Source organism: Mycteria americana, chromosome 8, assembly GCF_035582795.1.
Source record: "Mycteria americana isolate JAX WOST 10 ecotype Jacksonville Zoo and Gardens chromosome 8, USCA_MyAme_1.0, whole genome shotgun sequence".
Lineage (NCBI taxonomy): Eukaryota > Metazoa > Chordata > Aves > Ciconiiformes > Ciconiidae > Mycteria > Mycteria americana.
The window spans coordinates 33,702,263-33,723,936 of NC_134372.1; the positions used below are offsets into that span (position 1 = coordinate 33,702,263).

The 21,674-nt window shown below is 36.4% G+C and overlaps 1 protein-coding gene and 1 long non-coding RNA gene across 5 annotated transcripts in view; one reads left to right on the top strand and one right to left on the bottom strand.

The window, feature by feature from the left end:
* ADCY7 (adenylate cyclase 7) overlaps positions 1–21,674 on the bottom strand; it is a 68,203-nt gene that overhangs the window by 3,696 nt on the left and 42,833 nt on the right. For all 4 annotated transcript variants that reach the window (XM_075510650.1, XM_075510646.1, XM_075510647.1 and 1 more), the window contains 18 exons: positions 20,270–20,397; positions 19,861–20,019; positions 16,063–16,195; positions 14,555–14,740; positions 13,604–13,647; positions 12,676–12,756; positions 11,550–11,622; positions 10,673–10,770; positions 9,862–9,946; positions 8,076–8,213; positions 6,804–6,866; positions 6,165–6,203; positions 4,575–4,753; positions 3,166–3,247; positions 2,428–2,583; positions 1,571–1,717; positions 1,012–1,119; positions 100–214 (listed from right to left, as the gene is read on the bottom strand). In XM_075510650.1, the coding sequence (XP_075366765.1) occupies positions 100–214; positions 1,012–1,119; positions 1,571–1,717; positions 2,428–2,583; positions 3,166–3,247; positions 4,575–4,753; positions 6,165–6,203; positions 6,804–6,866; positions 8,076–8,213; positions 9,862–9,946; positions 10,673–10,770; positions 11,550–11,622; positions 12,676–12,756; positions 13,604–13,647; positions 14,555–14,740; positions 16,063–16,195; positions 19,861–20,019; positions 20,270–20,397 (2,014 nt within the window). The remainder of the gene's footprint in view (positions 1–99; positions 215–1,011; positions 1,120–1,570; positions 1,718–2,427; positions 2,584–3,165; positions 3,248–4,574; positions 4,754–6,164; positions 6,204–6,803; positions 6,867–8,075; positions 8,214–9,861; positions 9,947–10,672; positions 10,771–11,549; positions 11,623–12,675; positions 12,757–13,603; positions 13,648–14,554; positions 14,741–16,062; positions 16,196–19,860; positions 20,020–20,269; positions 20,398–21,674) is intronic.
* Positions 61–20,325, top strand: LOC142413928 (uncharacterized). Its single transcript, XR_012776937.1, has 3 exons — positions 61–190; positions 16,966–17,250; positions 20,233–20,325. It is a non-coding gene; the product is annotated as an uncharacterized LOC142413928 (long non-coding RNA).

Below are 21,674 nucleotides of genomic sequence, written 5' to 3' on the forward strand. Positions count from 1 at the left end.
AAGGGCTCCACAGCACTCAGCAATTTACCTAAGTCATCCTACCTAATTCTTAATTTTTACGGAGCTGCAGAGTTCACATTCTTCACAAACTGAACTTACCAATACGTAAGCGGAAATTGTTGAAGGAATGTCGGTTGATGCCATCCAGTTTACTCATCAAGGCAATTCCATATTCCACCATAATCCCAATGTGAGCATGCTGTCTTTCCTTATCCTACGCAATTCATAACACATATTAATGACCAAATTACAATATAGAAGGTTGTGTCAGGCTACTATTCCAAACCAGTACTGTTATTGAATAAAGTATATATTTATGAGGATGAGACCACTCATCCTTGCAACTGTGGAGAATTGCACAGTTCAACAAACATTCAAAATGGATTTTAAAAACTACATTAAATTAAATTGGAATGGCTGGGAGGCAACAAGCATGATATGATTAAATTTTATAATGAATTTATTCCAGTCCTTTAGGATTCCAGACTTAATTTTACACATTTTGTATATATTACATACGTGCATCCTAATGTCATACACAAACCTGCTATAGTGAAAGTGAGCCTGAGTACAGAAATTGGTTTTAATTCTTCTGGGTGACAAACAGTTTCATATTCAAATCTAATGTGGCACTTCAGGGTTCTCTTTTTGTGCCAGTCCTCAGGTATTACAAAAAGCTTACTGTCCAATTCTGAGATGGCCTTTTCTTTGGCCCTATTATTAGAGCTATTCTGGTATGCATCCAGAAATGTTAAGCTACTGGAATCAAAGATTAAAGATGTAAAAACTATGCTGGGGTTACAGACTTAATACCTGCTTAGGAAAAAAATGGAACTAGGAGATAAAGAGTGAATTCAACAGGAGACAATACACTTTTATCATCTTTTTCCACATTTCAGAAAGTCACTCTTGGTGATTTACTTTCTCTTTTATATCACATTACATTTTGTTACTTTGAAACGCACCTATGTACACACAGAATACCAAAGGCAGATTTCAGAGACAACATACCTGGTTGTTCTCCTGGCCTGGCGTAACACTGAGACCAGCTGCTGCCATGTAAGTGCTTCCAATGGTTTTTATTTTTTCAACACCACTAAATTTAGGTTTTAACAAGAGCTGTTTGAAGAGAAGGAAAATAGAAACTTGAGACTTTAATACCATATTTCAGTGTGGGATTTAACCAGAAATCTTATACTGTCTGCAAGAAGCATTAAACATTTCTAGGAATACTATCAATCACATGAAGGTTAGATAAGAAAGTACTGAGGATTAGCTTCACAGTTTTGTTCTACCTGCTCATAGGAGAAATAAAAGCACTGAAGTACTGAAATAAAGTCCTGAAATTCAGGACTTTCAAACCATACCACTAATGCATTAGATGACATAATTGAAAAACTCCATCAGATGGGAATATATCTTTCAAGACTGCAAGGCTGAACTCAGAATACTAGTTCAGCATAACAGCCTTCCCCCCCCCCCCCCCCCCCCCCAATGCTCACAGATCTAGTGACATTTCATTTTGCAGTAAATATGTAATCCAGTCCATTTTTGGCAGAAGCTTAATTACCTCATCAAAATCAGCAATGATTTCATTTAACAGCCGCAAGCATTCCAGGCCTTCTTTATTGACATCACATTCAGTATAAAACACCTTAAAATCTGGTACCGATGCAAACATGACACAGACACAGTCATAAGATTGATGGTACCAGTCCTACAGGAAAACAATATATTCACACATTGTCAGCAGTCACCTTCCACCACAGGTATTCAAAACTATGATTATTGTTTGTAACCGGTAATCAAATTACAGTTTTCCTATGAAGTCAACTACAGTACTTTACAGTGGGCATCTCCTATTTTATCGGAAACATTAACAAAGGTGATTTGCCTAAGGGAAAGCTGAGATATCTATGTATCTTAAAGATTCTCATCTATTCTAGAAAGCGCCAGTCTTATGACACTTACCATGGCTGTGAAATCAGCAATATTTTGTTCTGATGGCATGCTGGCAGCATAAGATGGATGTCTTAAAATAAATCATTATCGATGAACTTCTCACTGGGGTTGTTACCAAGTAGATACTATCTGTTTGTCAACTAACTTCTTTAAAAAGAAGGCCTATCTTCTCTGGTAAAATACAGTCTTTGGAAAGTAGTAAATCCTTTTTAAATATTTGCCAAACTCAAACTATTTCCTGAAGCTGAACTACCAATTCTGAAAACAGATTTCAGAGACTGACACTAAAAGTTCACAATTTTTTGAGGCCATCTGGATAGCAGATTCTTGGGTTTCAAAGGTCTTGGGATCCAACCACAGGAAAAGAGTGCAGAACCTTATAGTCTTCTGTGTGCTTGTTAGCATGACGTTCTATGTCACAGAAGTCCAATTTACTGTCCTTCACACAGTAGAGATTAAACATACCTCGTTTCGTTTTTCACCAATGAAATAGGCAGCAACGTGTGCTGGAAGTACATTTTCCAGCAAAAGCCTGTTAACATTCTCCATCGTTTCAAACTGTTCATGTTCTTTTTTAAACTTATTCTTCCACAGACAATCCAATCGACAGTAATAGTCAATCTGCAAAGGGACCAAATATGATAAATTAAATCCATATAATATCTTGCTGAAAAATATTAGTCAATTTATTCAAAAAGTGTAGTAGCAATAAAGTTTCTTCAAGGCCTTTTGAACCTATATAGTTATGAAAAATGTGCTTTGAGAATGAAGGTCAGGAAAATATGAAGCAGTCAATATGAATGAATGTCATTTAGGTACGATCAGGTGTATTTACCAAAATGCCATTTTAATAATATGGTTATTATTTTTATCTTGAATTACTGCCTTGATTTAGGATGAATATTGACATATAAATACAGACAGATCCAAACTGGAAGAATTTGAAAGTTCTGAATTCTGTAGTGCAAACACTATTGAAAAATATAAAAATGTTCCCACCCTTTCACAGTAAAACTTTTTGCATTATCTGTAACTAAGTACAAGTAATTACATTATTTACAACTAAGTACAAGAATATTAAAAAAAAAATATAAAAATATATACTAATTCAATGCAAAATTTCAATGAACAATACTTTTGCATTTTATTTAAATCAACTCGCTGGAAGTGAAAGCACTAACCTATTGCTTTTTAAATACGTACCTGTTTTGCAAGTAAAGTTAGGGTTATGTAAAACAGAACCAGATACAAATTAGTCATTGTCCTTGGCTCTTTGATGAAAAGCCTGAAAACAAGAAAGCAATACAGAGTCATCTGTATCCTTTAAGAAAATCCACGTGATTAAGGGTTGGGTGGCAGAAGAGGAGGGGAAGAAGAGCATAGCAGAAGAGGGTGTCTTTGTTCAGACATATACCACCAATGCCATTGTTCATTTGTGCCAGTGGCTGTCTGGTTATAGGTCCTATCCTAACAACGAGAAAGGATTATCATTCAGTTCAGTACATGAACTGCATTTCAAGTAATGACAAAATGGGTGCTGAAAAAACCTTGTTAAGTAGCTATTGTAGAGAGATGTTCAAGTAAACATGGCTTTATCTTTGTGGAGCCATCTTAATTTCCAGTGCACTGAGTTGCAGCTTTCCTCCCCACACTGCCCCACAAAAACACAGCCAACAAAACCTTGAGGTAGGAAAAGAAACTTTCTTATTTGTGGAAGGAAAGATGATAACAAATAAAAACTTGAATTGCTAAAACAAAGACAGCCATTAAATCACACCTGTATAGTTCCATACAGATCTGAGACATCACTCATATTTCATAGTAAGTTCAGCCTGTCTTACCACATGTATTAATTTTCACAAATGCATCAAACTAAATTCTCATTATATGAATAGCCTGGGATTAAAAACCTAAATTAAGATCTCATTTACACTTTTTTAAGCTGTGCTGACAGCTCAGTTAGCCTCTGCAAAATAAATTTATCCTAATCTTCAGCTATGAGACTATGCTGAGAATCTGAGAAACAGACTTACAAATGAACAGTAAAACCCTTCCACATATGATTTCTCTTAAGTATTTTTATAGTGTCTTCAGTTAGATCAGGTAAATTGCTGTTACTTTTATGTAAATATGTACCGTTAAATAAATAAAATTTTAAAAGTTAAAAAATATGTGCAGTTAGTGAGGTAAGTAAATTAAGAGTTCACTATCCTATTGACTAGCAAGGTCTTGCAAGCACAGCTTGAGCATCAGACTTATAGGAAGGCTTTTCTTCATAGTTTAACAGAAGATCAACCTTCTTATGAGATTAATATTCATTCTACCCCCTAGTCTTTAATATAAGCTAAGCTTCCAGAGATCGCAGAAGCCATATTACAGAATTCTTCAGAACACACACACACTTTCTTAAAAAAAAAAAAAAAAAAAAAAAAAACAAAAAAAAAAACCACCCATATGGTCTAATATGATTTCCATGTCATTAACGTTACAGAAAGGTTTGTAATGTCTGACTTACATGATTTTGGTATTTCAATATTCCAGTAAGTGTACAAAAATCTAACACCTCCTTTAACGAAACATTATTGTCAATTATAAGAAACTTTACACTGCACCTGGTACTGTTGCCACTGGTACAGTTGCCATCGAAGCTCAAGTTTCTATGCTGAAGGGTATTAAAAATGATGAGGTATACAGTCACAGCAATAGACAGGAGGAGAACTTTGAGTTCGAAGCTCATTTGAAGAAATACTGAGCAAGCAATGAACCCCAATATGCAGCAGTAAGCATAATACTGTAAAAGAAGAATTTAAAGAGCAGTTGCATTATTCAGGCTTTATGCATAAGAGACTTTCAAACCATAGCAAATGCTCTAAGTTCATGATCATTGTAATTTAAATAGAAGAAATTAAAATCACTTGCTAAATACACTTAAAGCTTTATTTTTAATTGCACTAAAAGGCTGAACTTAATATTTTTTTTAGTTTACTTTTTTGTTAAAGACAAAGAAAGAGATTTAAACAAAAAGCATCACACCAATATAAGCAGTGTCAGAAAAAACTGAAGAGCGTTGAGAATTTATCTTCTGAAGTCTATCAATTTAAGAAATTATTTATTTAAAGTTCAAGTCTAACGTAAAGTAGGTTCACAGTCCACTGAACAGGGTCTGAACCAGGAACTCCAGCATTCTGGTCCTATTTCTGGCAGTGCTCCCCCTTTGTAACCTTAAGCAGATACCACATTCCCATCTCCCCTACCTGTAACATGTGAAGACCATGACCTATTCTCCAACCTTAGACACAGCTCCTTCATAAGAACTCTGATGCTAATAAGCATTACCAAGCTAGGGCCATTATCCAATGGAATTACTGAAAAATCTCCCAGAGGAATCACAGTTCAGGCATGGTGTCCAAGGTGATCATGCAGCTGGGAGCATTAAAACTGTCAGAGGGTACAAAGTGCATCGCGCAGACAGGATTGCTCCCCACAGCCGCAGGCACAAGTGTAAGATGCTGAGCTAGCATACTTTAGTCTACAAACAACTCCAAAATTACCTCAGCTTCTGCTCCTCAAGAGTTTATTTCTCTTCATGTAAAAAGCACAGTTTTTCACCCATAACAGCAGAGACCTACCACAAATCTGGGAGATCCTTAGCTAAACAGTTAACGTTTCTGCTGAAGTGAATGAAACCAGAACAATTTATGGGGCAATTGAGGATCAGAGCCCGTATAGTAATGAATTACACCAACTCTGTCATCCTAAAGGCATTGAGTCTAACCTCCAAAAGGTAATGAACACTCAGAGTTATAACCCTGAAGCCAAACCTCTGAAAAAGAAACCACTATGTAGAGAACACTGACACAGGTCTGTTGGCCATTTAAGCCCCTTCACTCTATCTAAAGATCCTTTACTAGGATAGTTGCAAGTACAGCTCTCATCTCTCAGACTCGAACATAATCATCATCCTGTTCTACTGCTTTTTCCTCAAGTTTAAGATCAACTTTTAAGTCTGAACTTTCAAAAAATTGCAAAGCCATACATTATTCAGCACAGCAGCTGAAACATCTTGATTTCATGAAGAACTTTTGTGCTGTCAGATACCTAAAAAAGCTGTGTTTTATACAGCAACAGAACCTGCCAGTTGTCAGTAATATATACAATATTCAAAGATCTGGGTTTTAAAGTAACATGTATTCACTACTTACAGTTTCCTCAATGCAGGATTGAGTTGTGTTTCCAAAAGACTGATTTACAGACATGCAAGAACAGAAAATTACCAGATAAGTACAATGTGCATTATATATGTGTAACTTATCATTTGTCATAATGAGTTGAACGAAAGGGTCCTCACACAACCTGCTGCGCATTGTTCAAAAACATGTCCATCATCTAAAGGGGCAGCCAGGTGACAAAGGAGCATCCCAAACATTTGGATGATCCCAAAATGGAATGCTATTTTGGAATTAGAGAGATAAAAAATGAAACCCTCAGAAATAATCCTTTTGTGTCATTAGTAAGTGCTGGTTCTCTCCTTACAGAAATGCTAGAGGACACCTTTCAAAGGTGCTGAGTAACCAAAATAAGCCAAAACTTCAGTTTTATCCATGAGTACTCCAGACTTTTGAAAATCCCTAAAAGATGCACAGTAAAACCATAGCTAATGATAGAAAATATCCCTAGAACTGCCTTGTGGCACAAGTAAGTCTTTGTGTTCAATGATTTAAAAATTCTGTCTTTATACAAAGATGAAAAGATATCAAAATACTGCCATCCATCTATATTATACACACCATCGAAGACTCATTTAATTTTAATCTTAGAAATTAAGATGGTACTGTACTCACACAGGTGGTAGCACACAGGTCATTTGATCCAGTAAAGTTTGCAGGTTTGCTCTTTTCAGTAGTCTTGATTTGTTGGGGGAAAAAAAAAAAAGACAACAAAACCACCACACAAACTTGTTAGCAGAGAGTCACTAATTTTAAGATTTTTCTCCATGTATTATACAATGAGTACTGATCTGGTTGCCCCTTCAGTGCTACTGCAGCATAAACGTTGAAATACAATGATATCCCATATAGTTGTATTAAACATATATGCACACACAAGGTGCAAGAAGGTTAAAATTGCCAAGTATTTACTTACTTATTTTTTAATTGGGGGTAAAGTTTCACATTATGGCTATGCTAATCTAACAGCTAACTGGCACAAACACGTGGTTCTGTCTCACCCCCCCAGTTTCACAGCTGCTGTTCCTGTTTTCTTTTAGGCTGTCTCTGGTGGTGGTCACATGACACCACCGTGAGTCAATTCAAGGACCTAAGCCAGCAGAAAAACAATGCTACAAAAGAAAATTAAGCATTTTCTGCAGTATAGCTTTTAGAATAAACTTCCCATGGCATCAGAAGAATGGACGGCAGACCAAGCACGTGGGATTGGAAGGACATTACTTTTAGTAGCTAGCTATGAGATAGATTTAACTTAACATGATGTGTGACATAAAGCTTGTTTTAAAAAAACCACAGCAGAGTGGTCTTAAGCATGAGGTTACTCCAAAGGGTGGGTTTTCAAATGTATGTACCCCAGGTGCAACACAATACTCAAAGTTAAAAGACAGACACCATTTGTATCTTTGTCTAGCAGTTACTACCCACAATGTCTTTGGTTTTAAAAGAGCGCCAAGCTATATTCTTCCCTCCCTCATCTGCATTATTACTAGCTAGTGCAGACAGCATAGTAAACTGCTTAAAACTTCAACCTGCTACAGCCAAACATTTAAACCCCCATTAAAAAAAAAAAAAAATGGAAGACCATCTCAGTGATGAGGGTTACAATCAACAGTAATTATAAATGCCATCTTGAAAGCAAGAAAAGGTGGGTGTAAACTAGAGCTCAGCTCTACCGCATGTACTTTTAGTTCTGCAAACTGGGAGTTTTTACTTTCAATGCTTTTACATGACATTGTGCATTATCCTTGTGTAAATCAACTCATGTTGCAAATCAGACATTAGAAAAAACAACAAAAAGCATGGTACTTAATGAAAAGAATACAGGAAGTTACTTAAACTGTGGATGTTACAAGTAGTTCACAGAATAAAGATAATGCGATTACTTACCACATTAAAAATGGCTATAATCAGCAAGGCACCTATAGTGATGACTGCTAGAGGAAGCCTAAGTAAAGGCATTGTTTCCACCTTTTCCGAGATAGCACAAATATGGCGCAGGAAAGGCCACTGTTCTGAGCAGCACTTCTGTAAACAAAATTAGTTTGTTTCAGTAACATGAATAACACGTTGATACATGGGAAGAAATATTTCTAAATAGAAAATACTTTTTCTCTGCAGGAGATTGTCAAGAGTCTTCACTGAATCCTAATTTAGAACTCTGAATCTAGTTGTTCAGATTAAATGCCTAACGCCTTTCCGCAACTGAAAAGAGAGATAATGCTTCCTCGTTTCAAAGAGGCTGGGTGCTAAAATTTTCTGAATTTCTGCTTTAAAATACAAAATTATGATCTGATTGAAAGTTCTAGAGAAATGTTACTAAAGATAGTGACAACCTATGTTGTATTTTTTTAGTTAGAGAGCTATAATGTTATATTTGGAACTTAATTTTCAGATGACTAAATCAAAACCAATCATAGACAGACCCCTTTCTTGCCATCCTTATATCCTGCATTTGTTGCTACAGAGAAAAATATCTAGTAAAGCATACACTTTAATGATTGCAAGCATTATTCAAGGATGCTGTACCAAAACACTCCCAGTGTAAAAGTCAAGTCTGATGCAATTGCAGTCTTGGAATTTTATTTTTCTTTTCTCCATGTGTTTTTCCATATGTATATACATATACACACATCTCCCTCTCTCTATATATATAGACATATATACACACATACATATATAAAAAAATCCATCCGCTCATATATATAAAAACACTATACATACATAAAATCCATACATGCTATCTAACTGTTCTTTTTAATTAATCATAAAACTTTATCACATTTTATTTTTATATGCAATTTTTTTTTTTCTTTCCCTTTTACACATCTTGAACCTGGCTCTCTAAGAGACCGTTTTTTTCTGTGGCAGTTTTCCTGGGAGACCATCATCACCACTCTGCAATAGAATGACTGTGGCACGTTCTTAACAGAACTTCAGAATTCCCTCTCACCCTTGGTCTAGCACAACATAGATTTGATAAGTGTAAGGAACTCTCTAAAATCCCTTCCCTCTCCCACCCCTGCCTCCAGATAGTTCTTGGACTGGAGAAGGATTTTTTTATATTTTGTATCGTTGAACTCTATGTCACTATGGACTGTCTCTATGTCACTATATATTTTTAAACAGTAATTGCATACATTTAATAACGCAAAAGAAAAAGGAACTACAAATGCAGTGTCCTAATTGATGTAATGGTGAGTTTGGAATTCTAACAGCTATGAAATTGTTGCCAATAAGTTATTCATATGGTTGTAATTTTCATGGGGCTTTATAAATGATTATGAATACTAATCTTGCATTCAAACTTATTTTGATTTTTATATTGTTTCCAGTATAGAAAATACCAGGATTTACAACCAAAGTTACTATTAAGGACAAATATGAAAATAAATTTTAAAAACCCAACCCTACTCAGCAAGTGTTAATATCTTCCTCCTCCCTCCTACCCATCTATTCTGGCACCCAAATAATTCTGAATTACAGTGAGAATTTTCAGACATGAAAACCTGTTGCAGGCAAAGAAATCTTCTGGTAACCTGAGGTTCAAGGCTCCTGTAAATCCTATTGAAATTAACATCTTAATTCATCATCCTAAAAGATAGACCAAGTTGCTGAATTACATTCATCCACTTTTGAAAACAGGAAACTTTTTTTTTTTTTTACATAAACTTACCATACATTTCTCAGCAAAGCACACAAACAAAATAAGTACAATGATGCCTGCAACTATGCCGAAGGAAATTCCTAGTTTTGCAGTTCTAAACAGAAGAGAAAGCATTAAACAAACCAGTGTTAAATGAAAAAAAACTTTCAAACCACAATTCAGACTGATGTTTGATAACAGTGTTTCTCTAAATTTAAATAGAATTTTTCTTCTAATAGCACTGGATGACCATAATGTTGCACAGGTTATTGTTGCTCTGTTCCACAAATACTACTTTAAGATATTCTACTCCTCACTGACAGCCTGAACCACTACCCTGTGCATAAACCACATGGAAACTGCACTGCAACAGCCATGAAAAACAAATATGCCATAAACTTCAGAATTATCAAACATCTGCTTTCTTGGAGGTACGAGAAGAAGCTCAAAGTTCCCTCCTTGTATCTCTACAGACAAAAGGATTACTGAACACATTTTAACCAGCTAATCCCATTTTTCTATTGCTCACTCATTGTGTTTACAGCCAACTATTCTTATAAAATAGTATTTCTCACTTAACTGATAATCTCCCTGTGTGTACTAAGGAAACACAATATTAAATAAATATTTCTATTTTTTATTTTTTAATACTGATATCTAGACTCTTATGCCAACATGAATGCACTCCTTTATTAAGGGATAAATTAGTCCTAAGAAGTGTATATTTCTTAAATGTAAACACTCAGGAACTCCAAAAGACTTAAAAAAGTTTCATGCACATGAGTTTCACTTTAGCTATTTATTAATTTGAATTATGAATTATTAAAATACTGACACTTACTTTGGCATTATAAACATCTGTATCAGAAATATACAGAGGAACACAAAACTGGCACATGCGAAGTAACTCTTCAGTTTTAGAATAGGAATGGTGCGATACTGAAACACAGATTATAATAAATCTTAAGGATAATTCCAGGGTTTTTTTAGATTCTATTACATTTTTGTGATAACACATATATGCAAACTTATACTGTACTATTAAAAATATACATAGAACTAAAAGAGAACAAAAGAAAACCACCAAATAAAATTCACTTGAACATCTGTCAAAACAGCCCAGTCCAAAGCATAACTTCAAACCTAGAGGGAAATCCACCAAGTATGTAAATCAGCACTTCACAGATGCACGTAGTCAAAATCCTTATAAAAAAAGGATATACACAGAAGTAAACCTGAAGTGTATATATACAGACACCACAGCACAGTAAATTAAAGAACAGTTACTCAAACCGAAAAAGTACACTGTACCTAACAAATAACAGTATTATACTTGCAATGAAACAACCACAGAAAGTAAAGTATTTTCATTATGGATACAGACAATCGTCTTTTTTTTTTTTTAAATCTCATTACTTTTGAGAGAAGTTCTTTGTATAGTAAAGTTGCCAAACTCCTACTAACTCCCTTATGGCAAGAATTTAACCACAGATTAGAGACAATCTCCTTTAATCTACAGAATTAGCGTTCTCAAGGAAGAATGACCAACTCAAACGAATCATGAGATCTGCTTTCCATTAGTTACCAAAAACCTCTTTAGACGTGCAGTCACCTCCAGAATCCAGTTTCACAATGAAAACAGACAGTTTCAAATATATTCTTACTCTGCTCTGAAGTGCAAATCAAAGACCAAAAAGGATTATTGTGCTCTTACCAACCTCTTTTTCAAGACCGGGTTCTGCAAAAATCAGTGAAAATCCACAGAAGTCATCCGATTTGCCACACCACGGACTGCATTCAGAGACACACACATTACAAAACGTATGCAACAGGCCAAGGAGAGTATGCAAAAGCATCGTTGTAGATAAGACTCCAGAGTATACAGGGTGAGAGTGCCACTGTTTTACACACATTTGACAGTTCTGCAAGGTCTTTATGTTTCATAGCGTAACATGTAAGCAGTTACGTTTTTATGTAGCTGACGGGCGGATCCAGAACACTATCACAGACAGCAGTGTCTGCCAGTTACATGCAAAATGTAACCCCAGACCTTCCCTAAGGTTTACAAATAGGAAAGCACAATAGCAGATGTTAGAGATGGCTCACGGCTTCCAAAGACTTCCCCTAAATAATATCAGGCCCCTATTAAGAATAGCTGAGGTACAGTGATAACAGCCGTGCTATAATTTAGATGAAAGAAAGTTTTTCTTCTCAAATTCACTGTTTTACATTTGATAGGAATTTGAATACTGTATTTTAAATTAAAACAAACAAACAACATTGCCTGTGTTTGTTTGCTTTTAAATGCAAATATAGTGCCAAATGCACCACCTGCTACCGATACACCATTTACCTTCAGTGAACCAGGCACTAAAGCTATTTTATTATTACCCCCAGAACTGTGTTTTGACTTTATACATAGGTTTTGTTCAGGACTGCACCCCATTTTCTGACACTTCTTATTGTAATAAACAGAACACAGACATTAACTTCCTATCCCATCCTACACTGCAGTTCGGCTCATTACTTCAGACAGTCATAAGAAACAAAGCAATAATTTTGCTATTTCACAGCACTGTACCACATTGAACAGCTAGACTAACCATTGGCTTCTTGCTGTAATACTCTCATTATAGTAATACTCTTCTTGCAGTAATACTCTCATTATAGTAAAATTAAAACCAAAAAGGAACTAAAATAAGTAAAATACAAAGACCAAAAAAAGGCAAGACAAAAATCCTGGTAACTTTTCATTTTTGAGAAGTAAATTTTATATCTAGACTTAACTGAGAATGCAGATTATTCTCAAAGAAAAGATGAAGAAAAAAATAAAATACTGCATACTTAGTTGAACTGAGGCCCTCAATGGTTGACATCATTTCATCATAAATATCTTCCTCTATCCTTCCCTTCTGAGATGAATTTCTGAGAACAAAATGAAGTCCATGTCTCAAATGCTATTCAGAAACAATTAATGGCCACAGAGGACCATACTTTCTCAGCACACAAGTGGGGTAAGCTACCAGGGAAAAGTTAAACAAGAATGCTCCAAACTTATAAACATATACATCAATAAGCACTTTACTAATAAGCATTTCTTTAGTTACTCAAATCATGCATTTTTCAAAACAATATTTTGATAAACTAAGAGAATGTTTCACAAGTGAAAATCATCTACCTAGTTAACTCGGTGGTACAGGTACCATTGTAAGCATTTCTACATATAGCACCAACTTTTTATTACACTACAACGGCATACATTAATACTACTAACCAAAGACATAGCTTGTAAAATATAATATATATTTGCTTATAATATTATGTTAAACTGTATTTATTTTGTGCTATAATATTTACAAACAAATCTAGCATCTATGAGTAAGAAAACTAAAAGCTGAGGTACCACAAGCACTTACAATATATACATGTATACAGTATATGAGGTGTTTGGATTTGTCTTCCACTGCTCTTTAGATCTCTTACTTCCCTACTCCCTTCCACCCTGCTACAGCCCGTAAAGCAAAATGCAGCCTGAATGACTGAGGGGCCAGCAAGACAAAGGGGATGGGGGAAGCTCCTTTTAGAGTCTGCTTACAATAACAAACATGAATTGAGAAGTTTTTAAAGGCCAAAGATTTAGCTTAACCTTTCTAATGCAGGAATACCATTCACACAGTGATTAATCAACCAAAAGATCACATGCTTACAGTACACTGAACTGCAAGAGGAGCACAGGATCACGTATTTTAAAAAAAGAAAGTACTTGACAAACCTATCGGAAGTTCTCTGGCGCCCAGTGGAACACAAAGGTATTTCCTAAATAAAACAAGGAATTAAGAATAAGTTACACACTCAGTAAATGGCAAACAACTATTGAAAATAAACTTAAGGAAGCTGCCAAAAACATTTTTATTCACAAATAAAAATCAAGAACCATTCTTAAATAGAAAAGCTTATCAAAATCAACCCTTTCCAGCAATGTTTTCTGCTTTAACAAGTAAGCATTTTCTGACCAAAAAAAATGTTAGAAAATAATTGAACAGATCTTCCCTCTTATTTTTCTCCACACACTGAAATAACGACCATCAGCAGATGCAAGGAGACTGGAAATCACTTCCACAAACCTGAATGGATGGATACTTAATTTAAAATTTACTACAGCTATCTGTCCACAGAGAGTAGTACAGCCTTGCTGCGCCTCCAGGAGCAAACATAAAAGCATGCACATCTCCTCCTTCCAGCTTTCAGGAAGGGCAGATGGAAGGAAAAATGAGTTTTCTTAAATTTAAAAATCTTAAAAATTCTTTACTGATAAAATCCTGTTGCAGGCAGAGCATGTGGAGAGACTGTTCATTTTCTATACATTTTAAATAAATGTTGAGTGCATCTGGAGTCTGGGATAAATTATCTTTTTTCCAAAACCACATGTAGTGAGCAGATCGCCAAGATGGAAAAATGGCAGGAAAAAAAGAGATCGTTTCAAAGTTTTACTTTGAAGATTTACTATGAGTATAGCATGCTAGATTGGCAGAGTTTGAATACTGTTAAGTTCTGACAGAAATAGTTGTTGCACAGATACCTTCTTAGTTCTGTGTACACATTTAACATCAAGAGTAATACCAGAAATTCAGCCACAAACACAATGTCAGATTTCAAGTTTCACACCATAGACATGAGGAGCAGTTTGTAATTGTAAGATGACAATCACTACTTAAAACCTCACCTTTCTTCGCCTTCCTTGTGAACTTGAAGAGTCACTGCTCACACTTTCTCTGTGGTTCAGGTGGGCAAAGGGCCTGGCTGCTCCCCAGGACTCTAAATAACGTGTCATCCGAACAGATGCTCGCATCTTCAACCCATCATTAACTCTTGTTTTAGGGAGATGATTATTTGATACACATTGTTTGGACTAACGGAAAAAACACACTCATTTAGAAAACAGAAAATTATACAAATTACAAAGAAACGAAGGTCTGTGTACTTGAGTAGTTTAGGACTATACAATCTAGCTATTTAGTAGGACTCTAAACACGTATCAGCAATGTGTCAGCCAACCTCGATTCCTTTATCTCATTTAATTAATGTGAACTGAAGCAAGTCATGACATAATTAATTTGCTTCAGCTGCCTTTACAAGCCTTCGCTTGTAACACTGCAAAATTCAAACTTCCTGGTTTATTTACGATGATGCGAGAGATCGCAGGATCTTATGAATAGATACAGTCAGCACAGTTTGCAGTCAGCACAACTGCAGGGGAAAAAGATTCCCAATTCCTGAGCTAGGGCGTATCAAAACAGTGGTTAGGAGAAGATCCCACAAATTACAGACTCAACATTAGATTATATGACTACATCACAGGTGAAGAGTCAGGCAGTATATACAGGGTATACAGCAATACCCTTGTCGGTCTACAAGGAAGCTAAAACTACAGAATAAACAAATACATCAATGACTGATTATTCTCTAATATTTCACAGGTATCTTCAAGTGAGCAGGGACCATTTTAATAGACTTAGATCCTCATTCTGAGAATACGTGCTGTGTACGTGTAGGGGGGGTTGCCATGTTGAGTACATAAAACACACAACAAAAGATAAGATTGAGTTCTGCTAATTAAAAGTGGCCCTATACTGTTGCTTCCTGTAAAGATCCTGAAGGAAAGAAGTTTGTCATTTTCATTCTTTTTTCTTTTGAAATATTTTACTAATCAGCCACAAGCTGATTCAAAATAGCAATACTCCAGGTGTTTGCAGTTACCAGGCTCTAAAGGGGCAACCAACAGTTGCTAACTTTACATCTTGAAAAGAAGGTGAATCTCACATCTAAGATAGTGAGGAGTAAGATGTCAGAAGCTATTTTACAGGGAATATTTTATCTGAAAGTGGCCACACAGTACAGGTATTCTTTCATGACTTCATCCCACCTTTTGACCTGGATTTGTGAGAGACACACTTCGCACAAATACATAGTCAAATATGTATTTTTACTCTAAGTAGACCACATAGGAGGTTTCAGGATAACACTTATTACCTTTCAAGCTAATAGACATGTCATAAAACAGTAGGATGTGCTTTCAGGTCTGAAGTCCCAAATCCAAGATACTCAGATGACTCATAACAATGCTTTAATTCTGCTCCTGAATTAAAAAGGTGTATGCAGTACAGACACCTATGTACTTAAAATGTATGTACATATTTGAATAAATATACATGTTTAAAAACATACACATACCCTTGGATCAACCACTAAGTAGGTTTTGATATTCATGGATTCAAGGTAAGGATCTCTCAGGTGTCCATTCCCTTCTTCTACTTCATAAGCTTTGCCTAGGTGATTTAATGTTGCTTCAGTGATGTGTACACGGCTGAGAAGGGGAGAAAGAACAAGAGACCCAAACACTTACAGAAAGGTCACATTAAGCATTTCATTTACATTTCAATGACCACTGCTGACATTTCTGCTTTTCAGCCATCTTGTGCTTTGGCAGCCAACTGCAAAATCCTGCCAGTGCTTAAAACCATATTTGCAATCCTTTACTGCAGTTCTTTGTCGCACATCTTTCATAGCAAGTATGCTAAAAAACATTTCCCAGAATTAGATAGTATCAGTATAAAATTAAACTGAAATAAGCAGAGACACGTAAGAAACAAGAAGAAATGTGATCAAAGGAGATCTGATGACTGACAAGACAGAGACACACAGGCAGGTTGTTTCAGATGGCAAGAGCTGCAGGGAAAGCTCACAAACAAAACACAAGCGAGGACTGTCTCATGCTAGCAATGCAGGAGGAGGGGAGGACATGGCTACAAAGTCTGGAAAAAAAAAGCTGGAAAAGGTTTTTTGTCAACTAGGAGGATAATTCTCAAAGTCTGTCTTTTCTGACTGAAACCATGAGAGGAGAGCATAACACAGCAACAACAGCAACACACTTCTAAGGAGAGCAGCTAGTATTTTTCTGTACCCATTCACACTTTCCCTTAAACGTTACTTAGTTCAGTATCCTGAATCACCTATTTCCATATAAATTACAAGTAATAGCTTTCCATAGAATTTCTCAACAAGAGACTTGAGTGTGTTCATAAAATAGCATTTCTTTTCTTATATTCTACTTTCTCATTGTTCATCTTCCCACAGCTTTTCTCACTTTTCTTTGGCACGGAGGGGTTAAACACTGTGCTGTCGGTCCTACAGTCCATCAGCACAGAGCTGGGAATAGAATATTCCCAGAATGGAAGCTGACAGTGTGCAGCACTCCTGCCTAACTACAGAGAGCAAGAGGATCACTGTCCCATCTGCCTCTATGTCCTTATGCTGCGTGTAGGTTTGCCTGAAGATAATTTAGCCAAGACCTGGAGACCACTGGCTGTGGCTTCCCACAAGGAAGAACAAAAAATTCCTCAATACTTTTGGAGCCAAAAGGTAAGAGTTTTGGGATATAGCGGATGCATGTTTTAGTTTACTGGTAATTGCCTCAAAAACCTGTTTTTTTAATTGTTACCTTGATTATGCAGTTTTGCAATCAAGGTGAACCTTCAAATCTGAAATTTTAAAGCTTGCTCTAAAGCATAATTTTCTCCCATAGAGACTGAGGCATACTGGGTGACGTCTGTATTAACTGAGCCTTAAAACACAGTCATGTACTGCAGCAAGTTTTCTGTGGTTTTCCACTTATCTCAAAAGGCAGTACCTTTGTTCGCTATCCACCATTTTCCATTTTACCAAGCTTCCTCTACCCTCTTCCCGAAATCACACACTGCCGTAGTACATTTCAGATCTTACTGCAAACTTCTTTCCATTTAAATTACTATGCCGATGATTTCTCAGCAGTTACTAATGCTTAGTGGATTCCAGGATCAGCATATAACCAAAAGCTGCTACCACTAAAGCTGCCTCCCAAAGGCAAGCTGTAACATGCACTATTGCACTTACCATGCTAGTACAGAATACCTAACATACTGCACTCAATTTCCTATGCTAACACGCCTGAGAATAACATACTCTGATCTTTCAGGCATATACATATTCGAGCGAATTGGTCATAAATGCATTTTTAATTTTGGTTTTACGCTAGTCCTTTCTGCTTTGCTAGTGTATTACATTGCTATGAATGCAAATAATTTTTAAAATCTGTAAGATGAACAAGGATACTCTGTCAATGGAAATAAAATATTTATAAAGCTAGAAGTTTTTCTGCATCCTTTCAAAAGTCTTTAGAATGCCTTCATTTACAGAAACCCAAAATATACATACTTCCTATTTTAAATAAAAACCTCAAACTGCTCCTAATGACAAAACTTCTGCTTTCAAAGGAGCGGGACTAGCTAACATTGGAATGGGGAATCCCAGACACATCATTTTTCCGCAGAGCGGGAAACAAATATAACATAACATTTGCATAACAAATAGAAACCCTTCCTCCCTGTGAGGCCCAGTCTTCCACAAGTGGAAGGTTTCCTCTGGCTAATTTTGAAACACATGATAAGCGAGTGCTAGACATGTACAGATACAGGAAGTATTAAGTGTAATGTTTAAGAATCAGCATGCCAACCTAAACCAGCTTTATTCTTTAACAGATTATCAAACATAAGCACAAAGAATGTAATGGAACAATCAAAGTTTTCAAGATTAGGCAATGGTCCTAAACGTGACTAAGAAAAGTATGGTTTCGTGCCATATTCAGAGTCATGTTGTTTGCTTTACCAACAAAAGAAACTTTACAACTCTGTATTCCTGTTTAATCATGCGGAGTCAACACACTAAAACACTCAATCTGGATGGTGTTGCAACTGTTAACCAAGGTCCAGTTAGTCTTCTTTGTGTTTCGGTCACCAATGTAAGAAAATAATTTGATATTATCATCCCCTTATCACTTTGCAGAAATTAATTTTTTAAGTTACAGGCATATACCTAAAAGCTGTCTGAGGAATAGAAATAATAAGAAACCCTATAATGTCACTGGTTAGAATCACTTTCCAAGAGAAACCAATACTTTAATGCTTAAACATACACCCACATGAATGCCATTCAATTAAGAAGTACCAATTTGCACAGACTACCAAGAACCTACAAAATCATGGTCTCATTTGGGAATGGAAAAAGAGAAACTCTTAATATGGTCTTTTTTGGTGCAGACTACCAAAAAAAAAAAAAAAAAAGTGTTTCTTAGCTGAATTCTAATCACCAAGTTCAACTTAGAAAATAGAAAAAAAAATATATATACTTTCCTAAATGAGGAAAATACAAAATGCTGTTTTTAAAAAAACTTTTATATTTGTCCTTTTCAATGAGCATCTTAAAAACGGCAGCATGAATATCAACCTCAGACCCAATCCTGCTGAGCAGTACATGGCAAGTTGTATTACTGCTTTGCCTCAGCTCTTCCACTCAGGACCACTCACTTTCCTTCCCGTTCTGCCCATGACAAATGCTACACAGAGGGAATACACAACAACCAACAGCTCCAGACTCTCCTTGCTTGGATGCTCCTCATCAGGCTGCATTTTAATTTCTGAGTTGTTTCTGGGTTTGGTTGTTTGTTTGGTGGTTTGTTTTTTGTTTGTTGTTTGTTTGTTTGGGTTTTTTGGGGGGTGTGTGAATATAGAGCTAATATAAATCAAGTGGGACTGATCAATATATTAACAGAAACACTAGGTAAATATGCCGCTTTGCCTTGTCGACATAAGTAGCATATCTATTCTTTAGCTAAACTTACAAATGTAGTATTATCCCTGTGCACAACATGAATTAACTAAGAAAACATAATGCACTGCTGAAGACGCACAAGTTTCTCTAATGAAGAGAAGGTCAAGAAGCAGTCACTTGCCTAAGAATAGAGTTTTATAGTTCACTGAAAACAGAATCAGAAAATATTAACATTTTACAGCTCTGGTAAGTACACATTTGTCCTATTTTCATCATCCCATTATGAGGATTTGTGTCACGGCACAGTTACAAATGTCAGACTCATAAACCAGGATTATGAAAACCATGATGACAGAGTGAATCACCACTGACAGGGAGGATCCTCACCCAGGTACACCTGCGGACTCCATGCGGTTCGCTAAGGACACGTCATGCGACCAGACGTCATACTGCCACTTCCGGAGGCCGATCACACCACACAGCACATTCCCAGAATGAATACCAACCCTCATGTTGATATCCACTCCTGTGGCTTCTCTCACTTGCCTATGGAGGGAGGAGGGTATTGGAGCATAAGTTATACTTTCGATTTTCTCTCCACTTCCTGGAGATCTGTTAAGGTTTAGTCTCATTATACACTTAGTGCAAAGACAAGAGACAAACTTATGACCTAATGCATAACTATCCAACTACAGCTAATAAATACGCTTTGAATGTTGACAAGAAAACTAAGAATTACTTTTTTCAATATCTTCACAGCCTCGATACATTAAAAAGTCTTCTGTGCTATACTTACTTTATTGCTTCACACATGTCGAGTCCCATTTTAACACAGTTCCTGGCATGAACCGGTAAGGACACAGGTAGGCCTGAGACACAGTAGTAACAGTCTCCCAGGATTTTTATTCTCATGCATTCGTTCTCCTGTGAAATTACGGTAAACATATTTAACAGGAAAAAGTGAACTGCAAGTAGGGTAATGACACCAAAACTAGGATTTGTCTGTATCGTTTTGAGAAAGTCAGGCTTCATTCAATCCTTGTTGAAGCAAAGCTTACTTCTCCCACATCCAAATGCGTGGACATTGCTCACTGGAGGGTAACAGAAATGACCACTTCAAGCATTTCTGAAATAAAATCATCTTACTAGTTTCTGACTTCATTCTTGGAACTCTGTGCAATTGAGAAACTATAAATAAAAACTGTCACAGAATTTACCATCTAAAGGATGAAATCTATTTATCTATCTTTTAATCTTCATCTTTATTAACACCTGAATTATAGGCAGTTTGTTCACCTTTTCCTCAATTTTTGCATGGCAGCCTCATAAGTAACATCGTGCAGTGTTGTAAAACCTGAATTTAGGGAGAGGTTAGGAATTAAGATGCCCAACCTGGAAGCTTTGCAGAAGCAAAATGTTTTTTTTATTTCAAGTATGACTGAAGAGGAAGCCAGCACACACTACACTTTGCTATCGCTAATAAAAAAAAAAAAAAGGCAATACTATCTGGCAGCAGAAAACTTTTTCCTAACTGTGCAACACAGGATACTGCTACCCGTGACTGGCTGCCTCATACTGTCTTTTGTTAAAACATTACTGAAGAATTTTAACTACAAAGGTTGCAAGCAAGCCAGGGCTAATTCTGCGAGGCTGTATAGTGTTTGACTGGTGAGTAGAGATGGCTTAATTCCGGCCAGCTGACACCTTCAGCTGCCCAACCATCCCTGCTGTGGGAACAGCCCAGCAGTTCTTCAATCAACTCCCAAATCAGCCCAAATGAGTGGCAATTTACCAAACTAAACTGTTCTCCCTCATCAGTCAAAGCCTTAAGAGAACATCCATCATTCTCCACCATCTTAAGCCATCCAGTAGGTTCTGAGCATTGCAGCAAGTGACAAGCTTAGATAGCCCTGAGCTTCAGTTTCAGAGATCAGCAGAGGAACCTAGCCCTAGATTAGAGCTGTTGGACTTCAGCATCTGGCTCAGTGTCCAGGTTAGCAATTGACTATTATTACGTAAATTGGAGCCTACAACATTTTTACATTATGGAAAAGATGAGTGAAAATACTCCCCAGCAGAACAAAAATAGCACAAAAAGCAGGAATCTCTTCTTGCGGCTCAACCACAGAGTTGCAAAAGACCTTAACAGTAAATCCAGACATTTTTTAAACAGTGCAATTTGCAGATAGGAGTGAGAAACC